This window comes from Syngnathus floridae, chromosome 19 (genome assembly GCF_059516105.1).
Source record: "Syngnathus floridae isolate MCC-2025c chromosome 19, RoL_Sflo_1.0, whole genome shotgun sequence".
Classification (NCBI taxonomy): Eukaryota; Metazoa; Chordata; class Actinopteri; order Syngnathiformes; family Syngnathidae; genus Syngnathus; species Syngnathus floridae.
In genome coordinates this window covers 4,893,179-4,910,107 of record NC_142431.1, presented here as the reverse complement: position 1 = coordinate 4,910,107, position 16,929 = coordinate 4,893,179, and the positions used below count along the sequence as shown (strand labels likewise).

The 16,929-nt window shown below is 38.6% G+C and overlaps 1 protein-coding gene across 1 annotated transcript; it reads left to right on the top strand.

The window, feature by feature from the left end:
* The first annotated feature begins 350 nt into the window (after positions 1 to 350).
* Positions 351 to 16,524, top strand: tnfrsf21 (tumor necrosis factor receptor superfamily, member 21). The gene is made up of 6 exons (XM_088362058.1): positions 351 to 715; positions 5,420 to 6,074; positions 6,944 to 7,489; positions 12,168 to 12,433; positions 14,231 to 14,471; positions 15,305 to 16,524. The coding sequence occupies exons 1-6, from the start codon at positions 689 to 691 to the stop codon at positions 15,532 to 15,534; spliced, it is 1,965 nt and encodes a 654-aa protein (XP_088218184.1). The 5' UTR covers positions 351 to 688; the 3' UTR covers positions 15,535 to 16,524.
* The last annotated feature ends 405 nt before the right edge of the window (positions 16,525 to 16,929 follow it).

Sequence of the window (16,929 nt, the reverse complement as noted above, 5' to 3'; positions counted from 1 at the left end):
CGGTCCATATAAAATGATGTGGCGGGCCATATCTGGCCCCTGGGCCTTGAGTTTGGCACCTGTGCAGTAATGCAATCTTCACCCATTTATTTCTCTTTTTGTTTTGGTTGTGTGCAATGGTTATAAAAAGTGTACACACCCCGGTTCAAATGGCACATTTTTATGATATAAAAAAAAATGACACCAAGAATTTTTTTTGTTGGTCGGGGGGTTCTAAAGTGTACAACTTATTATTTTAATTGTGAATGTATTTGAATTGAAATGTGGTATTCTCCTAAATGCACAATCAAAGCTCAGAGAACTGGCTGCACGTGCTCTTAGCACCCTTAACCACGCCCCACCATTGACGTCACCGTGTCAGAGTGTCCGCTGTGCTCCGCAGCGAGAGGACGCGGCGCCGCACTGCTCACTCAACAAGCGTGCACGGGGCGAAACGGCGGTGCCCGTGAGGCCCTCATCCATCACCGCGATGGGAATTAGCACAGCATTCTTTGTGAGACAAGCCCTCATGCCTGACTACCTTAAACCGCTCCATCTGAGGACCCAGACTTTAAAACACTGCAGCTGAGCAAGCTCCTCCATAGTGCATTGAGGAGGATAGGATGAAGATGATGTTTGTCTTGTCAACTTGGACAAGGGCGTTTATTTGAACCTCATCTGAGTTCTGTACATCCTCAACAACAACACAATGTCTGCCATGTGTATTTCTGCAGTGGTGAGTGCATTCATTTGATTCATACACTCGGTTTTGTTCCTTATCCTAAGGATTCCTTCAACAGATTCTCAATTTAAAGGGACAGCGCCTATTTTTTGTCTCCCACATCCTTCCCCGACTGTTTCCAGTAGAGCTGAGATGTTGGTATCGACAGTTACCAAGTAAATACTTGAGCCAGTATCCACGATACTGATACCATGTAAAAAAAAATACTATTTTAAATTGCTGTTAACTTTAAGTTATTATCACATAAATGATATTAAACAGCTATCTGCTAGATAGATTTTTTTTTTGAAAATATCTGTTATCATAGGAATAAATGTAAAGGATCGATACTACTTGATTGGTATCGATATGATACCGATACTCACTATCGATACTTGCGTCAATATGCATATTGTTTCCAGACGAAGCTTCATGTTTACAGTTTTCCATTACAATGACCATTCATTCCCCCTATATTAACATCTCATCCGTATCCAGTTATTCAACTGTGGGCGAAGCAACAGAAAAATGGTAACAGTGGTGTGTTTGTTTGCTACACTGCACTTGTGTTGACGTAACTACTGGAAATACCAGTTACTGAGTCTTTATCGTTCAAAGTGATGGTCTGATTATTTTCTGTAGAGCCTAAGGATTGTTTGAACCGAAACATTTATGCAACACTGTTGGGTTTGAATGGAACTGCCTTCAATCTGTTCTTTTTTCATGATTTTAATTTCTAATTTCTGATTATATTTCTGGGTCTGTAGCCTTGAATAAACACTCATTTTAGGTCAGTGAGGTCTCGACAGTCTCACAAAGCTGCAAGGTTTACAGAACAGGAAACCTCATGTTTTTGTTGTTGATTCACTTCCTATCTGATGCAGACTGAGCCATAAAGTCAGGTTTCGGTTGTTTTAATATTTTGATGGATTGACTGAGAAGTAGAGTGTAGCGTTAGAAGTAAACACTGAATCTTCGCACATTGGAAGCGCCAAATTTTAGGACAAGTTTGCATGTAGTCACTTGTTATTGCCATCAGATGGCTGTTTATTCAACAGTCTGTGGTCAACACGTTTGTTTTTTTTTATTAAAAAATATTTTTCTGTACTTATTTCATTGTTTGTGACTTGAATAAATTATACATATTTATTAATAATAAATTATAATTAATTAATTAAATTCTAAAATAATCTAAACTAGATTTAATTGCTGATTTTAATTTGTTTTGTTTTTCTATATTTAGTTCATTGTTTGTGACTTGAATAAATTATACATATTTATTAATAATAAATTATAATTAATTAATTAAATTCTAAAATAATCTAAACTAGATTTAATTGCTGATTTTAATTTGTTTTGTTTGTTTGATTATTTCGAACATTAAAAGAAATACAAGAAAAAAGTAAAAAATACAGAAAATGATAACTCCATAGTACAATAGAACATAAAAAAATGATATTGCATTATAATTTTCCCTTTATAATTTTCAATATATAGTCTTTTTTATTATTCCAGTTTTTCACCTAAATTGTAGTCCACCAAAGCACAACTAAGGGGATGTGTTCAAACAACAAACCTTCCGTGAAGTTATTTGCACAATGGACGATCACTTATCAGCTGCAGTGTGACACATCCACACAAACAATCATCATTAGCTTTTGTCTGTGATAAATTCACACTGAGTGAATCCAAACAGTCTCTTTCCTGTCTGAGCCGAAATGTGCTGCGACTGCAGTGCAAGGATTGCACGGGGGCGACACAACAGGTGCTTCTTCGTGTGAACAAGTGCCTTAGGAGGGGGGACGGGTTCAGTCATTAAACAAACAAGGGAGGGAAGTCGGGGGCACGTGTCTCTACCCTGAACATGTGTGCATGTTACTAAGCGCCGCTTTAATTAGGTAGTTATTGCTGCCCAATGTTTTTCTGCCACCCACATCCAAAAATGTATGCAAACACCTCATTATGTAAACAGAAAACAGATTTTCACGCAACCCGAAACAACCACTTTTAAACATTTAAGAATGCTGTACTGGTTGAATACAAGAATTTTGAGGTAAATATTAGTCACACAGTTGGTATATTAGTGTCATTCAGATTTACAGCCTGACTGGACTGCTGACAGACTTATTGCATTGGTAGACGGTCAGTTCATGAGTTATTTTAGAATCATATTTTTTTTCTCTCTTGGCCTACAATGTGGATGCCATGATTTGTGTGTAGTTAAGAAGTGTGGCCGGCTATCATGAAATCTTTTATTAAATTATATTTAAACCAATTTTGAGTATTATGGTATTAAAATGGCTAGTTAGTTGGTGCCATGTGATTAGTACTGTCTAATTCTATTTTTTCTAACTTATTATATCATGAATATATTTCTTTTTAATAAATCGCAAGAGTATTATTAGTTGATGCAATGTGGCAAGTATTGTGTAATTATTTTTTTCTTACGTATTAAGTCTATGTATTTAAAATAAAATTACAAGATCACATTGTGGTTTTTTTTTCAATTAAAAACATTATAAATGATTTTTTTGTTTGTTTTTGTGGAGGCTGGAACGGATTAATGATTTCTCCATTCATTCCAGTGTGGAAAGATGTTTTGGTTCAAGGTACATGACAAAGCAGTCCTTGTTGAAAGTTTATTGATTCCTCAGTGTGTCTTGAGACTGGTTTAATAGCTTGCGCTCGAGGTAGTAGAATTACAAATTGCTGTCCTCAGTTGCCCTGGGAGTCCAAAATTTAGGAGTCTGAGGAGTATGTTTATTGTGCTGGGATGCTGCAGTGTTGCCCAAAGTGATGTAAACAAGTTGTTGCCTGACCAACAACCACACCCTCAGATGTTCTTCCTGGTAGTGAGTCACAGAATCAGCAGATTAAAAATGCGCTTTTTAATGTGGGTCGTGAAAGACACAAGCAAAACATAGATGGAGAGATAGGAACAAAGGCATGCAGAGACTTGATACCTGATTCTCCGTCTGCAGAGGCTCCAGACTGTTTGTCTACTGTACACAAGCAGGAAAAATACGAGGGGTGCTTTGATTGCATTTGTCGCATCTTCTCCTTTTTGTCTTGCCGCAGATTTTCGTGCATGGTTGTTTCATTTCTCTTTTGGTGTCTTATTTTCCACATACGTCGGCTCCTTTACCATGCTAGCAAAAGTAGCTATATTCTATTAGATTCATGGTATGCTGAACAACATATGTCACCTCACGTGCTTCTAACTGTAGTCGCAGACGGAATTAGATGTCAGTCTGCTACAGTTGAGCTTCATGGGTGACAGGTCAAAGGGATAGAGAGGCTGTCTAGCAATCGGAAGGTAGAAACCTCATGTTACTGACCACGTGGAAATAGTTGCAGTATGGTGTCAGGAAAAATACCGTAATTTTCGGACTATAAGCCGCACCAGACTATAAGCCGCACCAGCTAAAACTCGGGTTCAAAATTTGCGAGAAAAATCGCGACTTATAGTCGGAAATTTACGGTACTCGGGTTTTTAGACTGTGGGGAAAAGTACCTGAGAAAACCCAGACATTGAGAAGAGCATGAAAACACCAAATGGATCAGCTAGTGCTGATTTAAGGCAGGAACTGACAAAGTGTGACAAAGTGTTGATACTGGATCAAGGATGATTTTTTTTTTATAGTTTGGATTTGTCTGCTTGACTTCTATGTGTCTTTCTGGGTGGGCCTGGCTGGCGCGTGTGCCTTCTGGCTTGCGACCATGTTGGACTAGCCTGAGGCAGCATGCCCTGAGTGGATTAAAGCGCTCTACTCCATTCCTGTAAAACAACTGCTGTGTCAGCTCTGTCTGCAGTAGCTATGTGTGGAAAAAGATTTCCTGTTTGATACCAGCACATCTTCAGTTCTTGAAACTCATATGAACACTAATGGCAAGCCAGGATGTGCAATTTCAAAACCACAGTGGGACCATCCATTATGCCCTGACCAAATGATTTTGTGAGATACCACTACATAACTGTTGCTCTGAAGAGCCGACTGCTTCCGTAATTACCCATCTTATTTATATTTCAGTATAAAGATTTAAAGTATTCATATTAAAAGAATAATCTGCCAATCTTGTCCTCTAAGAGTGCATCCTGGAACCCCCACATAAAAGCTTTTACTAAGATGGCAATCTTTCACGTATCATCAGCAAAAAAATTCCAGCTAGCTCATCGTTTCAAACCAGACCGTCCTCTTCTTCATTTTTATACCAGTACACGCCGCTAATCTCCTTTGATATATATCTGAGAATTCACACGCTACTTGGAAGAACACATTTTTTTGCCCCCAACTATTCCTTGTCTGCTCATTCCATCTAGTACATTTGCAATTTAGATTTAATACGTTTGATTACTTTTAGCTCTGAATAACCTGGGGAATTGTAAAACTATGAAACTCCAGACATGACTTCCTTATTTGTCTCTAAACATACCGTATTTTCCGCACTATAAGGTGCACCGGATTATAAGGCGCACCTTCAATTTATGGCCCATTTTGAAACTTTGTCCATATATTAAATATCTACATTTGTCTCGCGGGCCGGACTTTGGACACGCCTGCTGTAGTGGCTCAATATTGGTCCATATATAAGGCGCACCTGATTATAAGACGCACTGTCGGCTTTTGAGTAAATTGGAGGTTTTTAGGTGCGCCTTATAGTGCGGAAAATACGGTAGTCCATTTTTACTAAACGTAAATACTTTCTTGTCTTCCTCAGGTACTGTGGACATTGGTGGTTGAACTCTCAGCTCGGGTTTTGACAACAACTCACCCAGTTGAACTCCACCTCCTATCCCCTCGCCATTATCAATACAAAGACCCAGACTCTGGCTCTCAGTTGGTCTGTGACAAGTGCCCGGCAGGTACCTATGTGTCTGCCCATTGTTCCCAAACTGCTGTTAGGGAGTGCAGTCCCTGCCCCAAAGGTACTTTCACACGAGGTGAAAACGGCATTACGCAATGCCATCATTGTCGAGCTCCGTGTCCTGCAGGCCTGATTGAGAAGGTACCCTGCACTACCTCTCAGGACCGTGTTTGTACCTGTCCTCCAAACACCTTCCAGATAGGAGAAGGTAGCACCGAGTGTAAGCCCCATTCGTTGTGCCCGCCTGGGACAAGGGTGAAAAAGAAAGGTACTGAAACAGAAGATGTTATATGTAAGCCGTGCACCAAAGGAACTTTCTCCGATGCCGAATCAAATTCAATCAAGTGCCGAGCCCATGCGGACTGCCAAGCTCAGGGGTTGACGCTACTCATCGTGGGAACAAGAGAGACTGATAATCTTTGTGGACCGATGTCTACAACCATCCCATCTGCACAAAGACAGGAATTAGTGACTCTGGATTCTTCCTCATCAACATTAGATCACAAAGGTGAGAGCTTGTCTAGTCATCATGAACCCTCATTCAACCAAGACCCCTTTTTTTGAAAGGAAGCACATTCTTTGGCATGGCAACAAAGCAGTGGCTTCTACTTACTTCAGGAATGCTACTATTTGTGGTCATGAGGAGGTCAACTTCTTCCTCATGCTTCCTTACCTCAATGAGGTGTCGGATCAGGGAACATGAGTAATTCACCCTTCTCTTCTGTTAAGTCATTTCTGAGAATCACACAGACATACTGCGTATGACTCCACCTTATACCTATAAACCTTGTGTGTTTCGGGACGGACTCAATGACTCTCAGTTACGTCACTAATGAATGGGAATCAGGAAGGACCAATTGATTGTGAACAGCCCGTCCCTAGCAAACAATAAATTAAACTGAAAGGTTTACTGGGCCATATGTACAGTAATCCCTCGTTTATCGCGGATAATTGGTTCCAAAAACCACCCGCGATAGGTGAAATCCGCAAAGTACGGTCACCAACAAAGAGTACTGGGCAGGCTAACGAGTTAGCGGAAAGATGCTAATTCGCAATCGTGCTAACACGCAAAAACAGACTTCCAAAGGAATGTAAACGAACATTTGGCGCAATACTACATTGTCCTAAAGGTTAGACACATGATTCCTCAATAAAGAAGTTTTATTTTGACTTTTAAATGTTTTTAATTTGGAAAAAACATCCGCAATGTAGTGAAGCCGCGATAAACGAAACGCGAAGTGGCGAGGGATCACTGTACTTATATATGCTGCAGTGCTAATCAGTTTATTGTGCAACATTTGTAACAAAGACACTTTGTACACTCTGTCAGGTCATCTGTACACTATTGTCCATTAATTTTCATCTCCCTCAACTCAGGCATCAACGGCCGTTCAGCTGCTATTCAACTGAGGGAAAACCAAGGTGGGGAAATTCGTACAAGCACCTTTCCAGCAATCCTTGACCCCGCTCAGGTTTCACCTCCCACAGCCCCAAAACAACTGGTGCATCGTAAGCAACCGTGGGACCAAATCAACTCAGACCCTTCGCTTGGTCCTATCAAGAGGACAATTGAAGAATTCGAGGGGTCAGAGGTCAGGGGAGGGACGGGGATCAATAAGATTCCTATACAACCAAACAAAGACAAAGTTTCCAATTATAACCGTCCCACTCGAAGAGGATCCCCACGGCCGAGCACTCACGATCACTTCGATATCAACGAGCACCTCCCCTGGATGATAGTCCTGCTGCTCCTGCTCGTCCTGGTTGTGATCGTGATGTGCAGTGTGAAACGGAGTTCCCATGTGCTTAAGAAAGGCCCCATGCAGGATCCCAGCAGTATCGTGGAAAGGGCAATTCAGAAGAAACCATCTCTGCCCCCCGCACAGGTTAAAGAGAAGTGGATCTATTATTCCAACGGACAAGGTTAGTCTGATGATATCATTTGTAATCAGAAGCGGTATTATCAACCGTTCCTGAAAGCACATATCTGACAAAGTTTCATGTCAGCCAACCTTAAAAACAATTTTTTTGACTGAACCCTACTTCTACTTTTAAAACACAATCTTATTTTTCCCACTGAACACCTAAAAGTCATCATTTTATGCGGCCCGCGAAGACAAATTGTGCATCAAATTCGTGTGTCATTACTAGAATTGCAAATTGTCTTCACTTTTGGTAATATATATATTTTTTGAAATATTTCACCGGTTTATACTCGTCTGATTTGAAAACGAGTTATTTGTCAGTTTGTTTTGTAGCTTTTACTGGATATAAAATGAGGTGCTCATACATTTATTTGGGTCTACAGTAATAATGGCCCTCCGAAAGAAGCTATGACTTCAATGCGGCCCGCAAAAAAAATAAGTTTGACACCCCTGCTCGAGATAATGTTTCCAGTTACATCACTAGCACTATACAACCACCCAGACTGGGTGAACTGATCAATGCTGCCATGGAGGGCACCGGGCTTGCACAACACTCAAATTTCACTGATTGCTTTCTTTCTCCTTTCATTCTCAGTTTAATCTCCTGTGTTGTTTATTTATTTATCAACCTGTTCTCTGGTTCCTTCTTGGCTCTCTATCTATCGTTTTTTTGCACTTGTTGCAATTCCCTCCTGTCTCGATGTCAACTTTTTTCTCCCTCCTGGCTTTCTGGTGCGTATCTGTAAACACAGCAGTGAGAAGTAACAGGTGGGGAGCTCAGTTTCACACTGAGAGAAGGATAGACACAGTGAACTTTACAACGAGACGTGTGTATGTGTGTGTGTGTCCTCTCGCTCTACGAATCACCCTCCTGCTTCTACTCAGTGGCTGACCACAGAGAACTGGAATAATCTGGTTTGAGAAACATTGGGTTTTGTTGTTTTTGTACATGCACAGGTCAAATAGGCACCCAACAAAGAAAGAGATGCATAGAATTGATAGAAGCAAGTGAAAAAGTGTCACAATCAAAATGTTACGCTAAGAAGTTATAAAATACGTTGTCATAGATTCTCTCAAGTTGATCTTGTCTACACATAATAAAAACTCAATTACCTGGATAGGCCATGAGAAATAAGTGTGAATGGTTGTCTGTCTCCATATGTGCCTTGTGATTGGTGGTCAATAGCCAAATTAGCCTTTCACCAAAATGAAGTCAAGGATAAGCAGTATTAAAAAAAAAAAAAATAGCATCCTTTATTGTCACACAACTGTGTACTAAATGAAAGTCTTGATACACCACGAAGAGTTTTGTTAACAACCGTGCCAAATTTGAATAACTTAAACTATTGCCAAATATATAAAAGTAGGTTGAGCTGTCACAAACGAATTTTTTCTGAATCGATTATCCTTGATCGATTAGTCGGGGAATCAAAAATCGAAAAACACATATGCCCCTATGGTCAAGCCACATAAGTTTACCCACTTAAAGCTTTCATTGGCTGGAATATACCCCATTAGGCTGTTGACAAAAGTCATTAGCCACCAACTAGCTCCTGAGCTAACCGCATGTAACAACCGTATTTTCCGCACTATAAGGCGCACCTAAAAACCTCCAATTTTCTCAAAAGCTGAGAGTGCGCCTTATAATCAGGTGCGCCTTATATATGGACCAATATTGAGCCACTACAGCAGGCGTGTCCAAAGTCCGGCCCGAGGGCTAAATGTATATATCTTATATATGGACAAAGTTTTAACATGGGCCATTCATTGAAGGTGCGCCTTATAATCCGGTGCACCTTATATATGGACAAAATTTTAAAATGGGCCATTCATTGAAGGTGCGCCTTATAATCGGCTGCACCTTATAGTGTGGAAAATACGGTATATGACAAACTATGTTTTCCGTTTTGAAATAATCACTATAAAGCACTTCGCTAACCTTCTCTGCAATGTTGTCATTCACTCCCGTCATCACAACCATCTTGATGACTCCTGGAATTTGTTTGACACAGCTAATACATCAAATCAAAGTGATTCCCTGCAGTGATGAATCTATAGAGAACTGTTGGAGCATTGTTCAACTCCTTTCCTAATTAAACCAAAAATATTTAAAGGGTGATTTTCAGTGTTTGGACTTTTGTTTTTCTGATGGAATGACTATTCTGGTGCCAATGTGTGTGTATTTAAATGCCAAAACGTACGCACTTGAATAACAACACAACAAACATTTTACACTGCCATTTACTCTTTGGAACAATAAATAAAACAGCTTTTTAATCCTTTCAAGGTGCATGGTTGGCTTCACTTGAAGTTTTTAATGCCCATTTACTAGAATAGTTAAAACACTTAACACATAAACAAAGAAGAAAAAGGATGAAACATCTCTCATGTACTGAGCTTAGCATTTATTGAGAGACGACAGGTAAGTAATGTTAGCTACCTCTCTAAAGTCACATTTTTAATATGATGACATTTTAAAATCCAATTATCTTTTTGTACACTTAAAAAAAACCAAATAAACACAAAAAGAATGAAGTAGTATACTTTGCAGTCTTTCTGTCATGCCCAGGAGGGTGCCAAAACCCTGACAGTTTTATTTTCACCGTTTTTTGTGTGTGTGTGCTTATCCATCCTATTTGGTGTATGTTATCCATCCTATTAGTAAATTCATGTCTGTGATGTAATGTAAAAGCATTTAGAAAACAAATGCCATGGAAAAACAACATCTACTAAAAAACAACCTCCCGGGTGGTTCGTCGAAGTAATTTATTTTGCAACTTGTATTTCCGAAGCAAGTTGGAAAATGCCCACCCTTCTCCCTTGTTAAATCTCCACACCGTTAATAACGCCAAGTTCCACATTCTAGCCCAGTGGGAAGCTGTGTTAGAATCTACTGTGTGTTGCAGTACCAGGGTGGGCCTGTTCTCAGATCAGCCTTTGTTTGATGGTTTTTAAAAGCATTATTTCAAGTGAAAGTTCACCCACTCACATATTTCATTAATTTAAAGTTAAAAAAAAAAACGATTACCGTATTTTCCGGACTATAAGGCACATCTAAAACCCCAAAATTTTCTCAAAATCCAACAGTGTGCCTTATAGTCCGGTACGCCTTATATATGGACCAAATTTCTAAATTTAAACTGGCCCGAAGCATTGTTTCATGAAATCAATCATAAGTGGCCCGCTGAAGACTATGAATCATGAATCAAAAAGACTATGGATCATTATTTTGTGATTATAAAGTCATTTGTTGCATCTGAAGTTGAAATAAAAAAGATAAATGGAGAATGATTTGATTTGGAGTAAAAATCTGACATGATGCATTAATGGTGCGCCTTATAGTCCGGTGCGCCTTATATAAGGACAAAGTTTTAAAATGGGCCATTCATTGAAGGTGCGCCTTATAGTCCGGTGGGCCTTATAGTCCGGAAAATACGGTATGTGACGTATTCAATATAAAGCAGGGGTGTCAAACAAATTTTTGTCATGGGCCGCATGATTGTCGTAGTTTCCTTCGAAGGCCCATTATGACCGATGAACTAGTTTTGAGACTAATAAAAACTGTTCAGATACCTAAAAAATTACTAGCCATATTTCTAATTTTTAAAAGTGAAGACAATTTGTAACTTTTGTTTTGACACATGAAGTCAATGCACAGTCTTTGCAGGCCACATAAAATGATGTGGCGGGCCGTAACTCATAATTCATTGTAATTCATGTTGCTTGTTATCACAACAAATGTCAAGAAAAACAATGGTCAGTATGTGTTGTTACTCACGCAAACATTTATTTTTGCATTTTTTGTACAAAAGAGGCATTAGCAGCACAGTGATAAAACATGACAGGGGTTGACGAAATATTAGTCGATGCAAATGCATAAACACGCACGCCTGCCACTTCCTCATGCAAAGACATAAACACATCTGCTGGCTGGCACCCTGAATCATCACGAGACTTATATAGGCCATCCGAGTGCGTCCAGCAAACACGGACAGTGAGGCATAAAGAGCGAGGGGATTTCTCCACTGTCACTGTCTGTTATTGCCAACGAGGCGGCAGGCATTTGACCTACAAGGCTGGCACGCGAGGTCCTGCGGGTCCACCATCCACTCATTAGCATGAGTGATGGATTTTAGATTTGTGTTAATGTGCAAAAAATACAAAAGGAGGTCAAAAGATTTGATAAAATGGTGAATTTTCGCATTGTGGGCATATCTCAATCTCTTTGGAATGACCTCTGGATTTTTATCAATTCACACTCGGTGATATTTTTTGTTTGCGTGTATGGGTGACATATCCCCCAGCAGTGGTTTATCCTTTTAATCTGCTCAAATAATCCTGGATTTGTGCATTTAGGATGTTTGCCACTGTGGACATCAATCAGGGATCAACCTGATGCTTATCAAAGTGGATGAATAAATTATTTTTTTGCTGTCAATACAGTATGATGCCACCAGTGAAAAGTACAAACCCAAAAATATAAGACATTATTGATCACAAAAGATTTCAAGAATTAAAACATTTATTCTGGGTATTCATTACTCTGTAGTGGTTCTGTATGTTTTATCCAGAAGCTATTTGTGATTCCTTTAAAATGTTAATTAAATTGTGATCGACATTATTGTTTAGCCAATTCCTTACTGATAGCATATTGTATGTGTTGACTTTTTTCTTAGGAGTGGACATTTTAAAACTGGTTGCAGCTCATGTGGGCTCCCAGTGGATTGACATTTATCAGTCACTGGCCAACGCCACCGAGCGGGAAGTGGCAGCCTTCTCCAGTGGCTACTCGGCAGATCACGAGCGGGCATACGCTGCGCTTCAACATTGGACCATTCGGGACAGTGACGCCAATCTAGCCAAGCTGATCAACGCCTTGCACAGACAACGCCGCATCGACGTGGTGGAGAAGATCAGGCTGGTCATGGAGGACAACCCGCAGGTAGGATTGAAAGATTGGAGAGTGAGTAGGGAGAATTCTTTAATGGGACAAATACATTTGATCTGTATTTCAAATACTTCTGAACAAATTGCAACAATTGGAGTTCTGTTTTCATTAGGGCTCAACTGCTAAGGACGATGCCATTTCCGATATTTAGCTGAGTAAAATTCCGATAACGATTATTTGTCTCACGAGTTAATAAATAAATAAATAAATAAATAAATAAATAAATAAATAAATATTTATCTATAAATAAATAAATTAATTAAACCAACATTTTTAGGGCTCGACTGCTAAGGACGATGCTATTTCCGATATTTAGCTGAGTAAAATTCCGATAACGATTAATTGTCTGATGAGTTAAATAAATAAAGAAATAAATACATATTTATCTATAAATAAATAAATAAAACCAAAAAAGATAAATATATATATATATATATATACATATACATATATAATAAGCACATAACATTTTTGTCTCAGACTGTTGCAATATTTACACGACAATCCAACCATGGCTACAAAAAAAAAACTTTATCCTTTACATAATTCAAGGTGAAAGCCTAACAGTTAACGGTATTGTTCATCGACTTTCTGTCTTTCAGTGCAGATAATTTCATCTTTCATTGCTGCTTGATAATCAGTGGATGATCATGCACCGCTACATTCTTTGAGTTTCTTTTATGATTTATTGTTGAGTTTTTATTACGCAAAGGGGTAATCAAGGAAGGTGTGTTGATGTGTGATATTTCTAATACTGGTTTTAGAAGACCCACAGAAATTCCCAGCTCAGCAAAAACATATTAATTGTGGTAGAACTACAATTTATAGTTCTTTACTATGAAAAAAAATCTAATTTAATTCACATATCAAAAACATCATAGTTCCCCCTTGCTGAAAATACCGTGACATTTTTTTTTTCAAGGTCAGAAAAAAAGCTGCCTTTACTCTCAGTTTACTGTAAATGGGGACCAAACAGAAAAATCTATTGATCTTTCAATGGAATTAATAATAATCCAATATGATCAATGGGGAACATGTTACATAAATCCTATTGACCTCCCAGCTTCAATGACATTCTCACTCGGACAACTGAGCGTCAGAATTAATCACAACCCAACAAGTTTGGGTTTTACTGTCGAAGTAGCAGGATTACAAATTTAAAGCATATAAAGGTTGAATCATTTTCCATTATGACTCTTTTACCTATCCTGCTGGAATTGTTTTACCTCGACCAAATTTTGTGTTTCCACATCTCAGTCATTGCCAATACGCTGATCTCATAATCACCGACAATTACAACTCAAACCCTCATTAGCCTACAATAAAGCCGAATTAGCATTTATGCTGTGGTAAAACAGCAGTGTGCCTGGTATAATGTGAAATAAACATAAAGCAAATAAATATAAAGTTCTTTCAGTTCTTTCCACAGCGATCACGACGAAATTACGAAACAAAATGACAGCCAGGACTTCCTTTAGAAAATGATGAAAATTCCTAGTGCTTTGCCAAGTTAATCATCCGAGTGATTCGTTGTGGTGACCTTTGTTGGAACAACTTGAATGTCACAGCATGAAGCTGATTATGAAATATCACATTAATATCATCATACTGTAAATTTGTTGTAGAAATGTAACAAAATTAATCAAAAATTGCCCATGTTTCATTCATTCATACGATATAACTAGAAACAATGGAATGGTGACATTTTCCAGATTGACAAAAATTCAACTACGATCAATTTACAATGCAAATTTGCACCATCAAAACATTATGTTGTCTGTCTTTGCCCAGTTTGATCTAAACCAGCTGATGACGTCTGTGAATGTAAGCCAAAGCCTCAGTCCTATTCACAAGCCTCCGGAGTCTCCTAGCAGCACCGGCACCGGCGGCGGCAACGCTCCAGGTGTGGAGCAGTCGCCGGTGGACCGTACCAAAGGGTTCTTCCATGACGAGTCAGAACCGCTGCTCCGTTGCGACTCTACTTCCAGCAAAGACTCTGCTCTTAGTCGGAATGGCTCGTTCATCACGAAAGGTTAGTGGGGAACAGTTAGAGTATGATATTATGTTATGTTACGTTACGTTACATTACCGTATTTTCCAGACTATAAGGCGTACCTTCAATGAATGGCCCATTTTAAAACTTTGTCTTTATATAAGGCGCACCGGACTATAAGGCGCACCATTCGTGCATCATTTCAGATTTTTAATCCAAATCAAATCATTCTCCATTTTTATTTCAACTTCAGACGCAACAAATGACTTTATAATCACAAAATAATGATCCATAGTCCTTTTGATTCATGATTCATAGTCTTCAGCGGGCTACTTATGATTGATTTCATGACATAATGCTTCGGGCCATTTTAAATTTAGGAATTTGGTCCATATATACTATAAGGTGCTATATACTATAAGGACTATAAGGTGCACTGTCGGCTTTTGAGAAAATGTTAGGTTATTAGGTGCGCCTTATAGTCCGGAAAATACGGTATATATATTATATTATATTATATTATATTATATTATATTATATTATATTATATTATATTATATTATATTATATTATATTAAGTACTAGAGATAAGACATTCCTCCAATGTATTCTGCAAATGTATGACGCACTTCTGGTGTGACTCACAATACCAGCTGTAGGATGGTGACAGTTTTGAAACAGCAGGGCGGCGACAGTGAGTTTAATTTCAGTGAGTGTGATACTTCACACCCTGGTCTACCAACTTCCACACACACACAGACGGCAGTACGATACTATCACAGAAATGTTGACCCAGTTATTAGTTTATTAATGGTACAATTTGTATCAGTGGGAAGTCAGTGTCATTTTCCACCCTTCCGTCATTCCCACAGAAAAAAAAGACACGGTGCTTCGCCAAGTCCGCCTTGACCCGTGCGACCTCCAACCCATCTTTGACGACATGCTGCACATCCTGAACCCCGAGGAGCTACACGTTATCGAGGAGATCCCCGCTGCCGAGGACAGGCTTGACCAGCTTTTTGAGATCGCGGGAGTCAAAAGTCAGGAGGCCAGCCAGACGCTGTTGGACTCGGTCTACAGCCACCTCCCTGACCTTTTGTAGACAGAGGAGAGGATGATGTCATAAAATATGTGCAATGAAAATCTGGTACCGTTCAAATCGAGCACAACATTAATCCAATGCAATGACCCATCATCTTAAATTTATGTACCAGAAGGTTGTAAATGAGTCCGTTATCTACTTTGAATGATTTTGACCTTTACGCTTCCTTCTCTGTTGTATTGTGCATTCTTTGTTATTCCTTCATCCACCACGGTCAAAGTCAATACTTGGTGACGCTCTTGCAAATGTATTATTTTGAGTTTTACAATGTAGCAAACATCGCATCATGAATCAAGAACTTGTTGAACATGCCTAACTATAAACAAGTCAGTACACTGCTATTGTTCTTGTTTTTAAAAAGGCTCTTAAAGATATATCACAAACATTTATTGACATATTATCTATCCAGCATATGTGCCTGATCTAGCACCGATATGCATTTTTTTCACGTGATGGGAAAATGAATGCTTCAAATTTGCCAGCTGTTGTATCTTTTTTACTCCACTAGATGGCACTCTCTGTTCAATATTGGGCTAAAGTCACACTAACTTGCCATTTCTTAACCATCTGTATTTAAACCAGCAGTGCTATCTAGAGCTGTTCTGCTACAAACTGGAATACAAAATATGCATACTCAATTCTACTTGAAATATGTCTATGTATGACTTTGGATTCAAAAGAAATACTTAAGGAATCGAAAATGAACTGTAAAGTACACCAAATAAAAAAATCTTTGCTGGTCACCATGACAGTAGAAGCAACATTGGAACTGAAAGACTCAAACATATGTTGCTTTGAAATTTGCAGAGAGACAAAGAGGATAACCAGGATGTCCTGATTTGGATAGGGCATGAGATTTTTTTTTTCGTTACTTATATTGACGTATGGAAAGAAGAAGTTGAGTGGATGATTTCACTATTCACAGTCATAGCCACTATGTTTACTTTGTAACTTTAAAATAGCTCAATAAAATCTCAATATTTGTTATAACATTGTGTATGGTGATTGCTTCAAGGAAATATTTATAGAATTGTATGTGATATAATGGTTTAAAGCGGTTTATCAGGACCCAAATTAGGAATGTAGCTCTTCCACACTGCCTGATTTAAAAAAAAAAAACTATTGAATGTATTTCATAACATAAAATAACAATACATAAAAATTTGTTCATTATTATGATTTTAAAAATATATTTAAAACATAACATTTTCAAATATCAAAGAAAAACAATGATAGGTTTCATTTCTTTTGCTTTAACTAGACTTAACTACTAATGCTACCGAGATCGAATCCACTGAGATGGTCCTTTTTAAATTTTCTTTCTCCACCTTGTGGTTTCTCAAGAAATATTCGAATCACAAGAAATATTTAAATCAAGATTTCCCCCCACAAAGT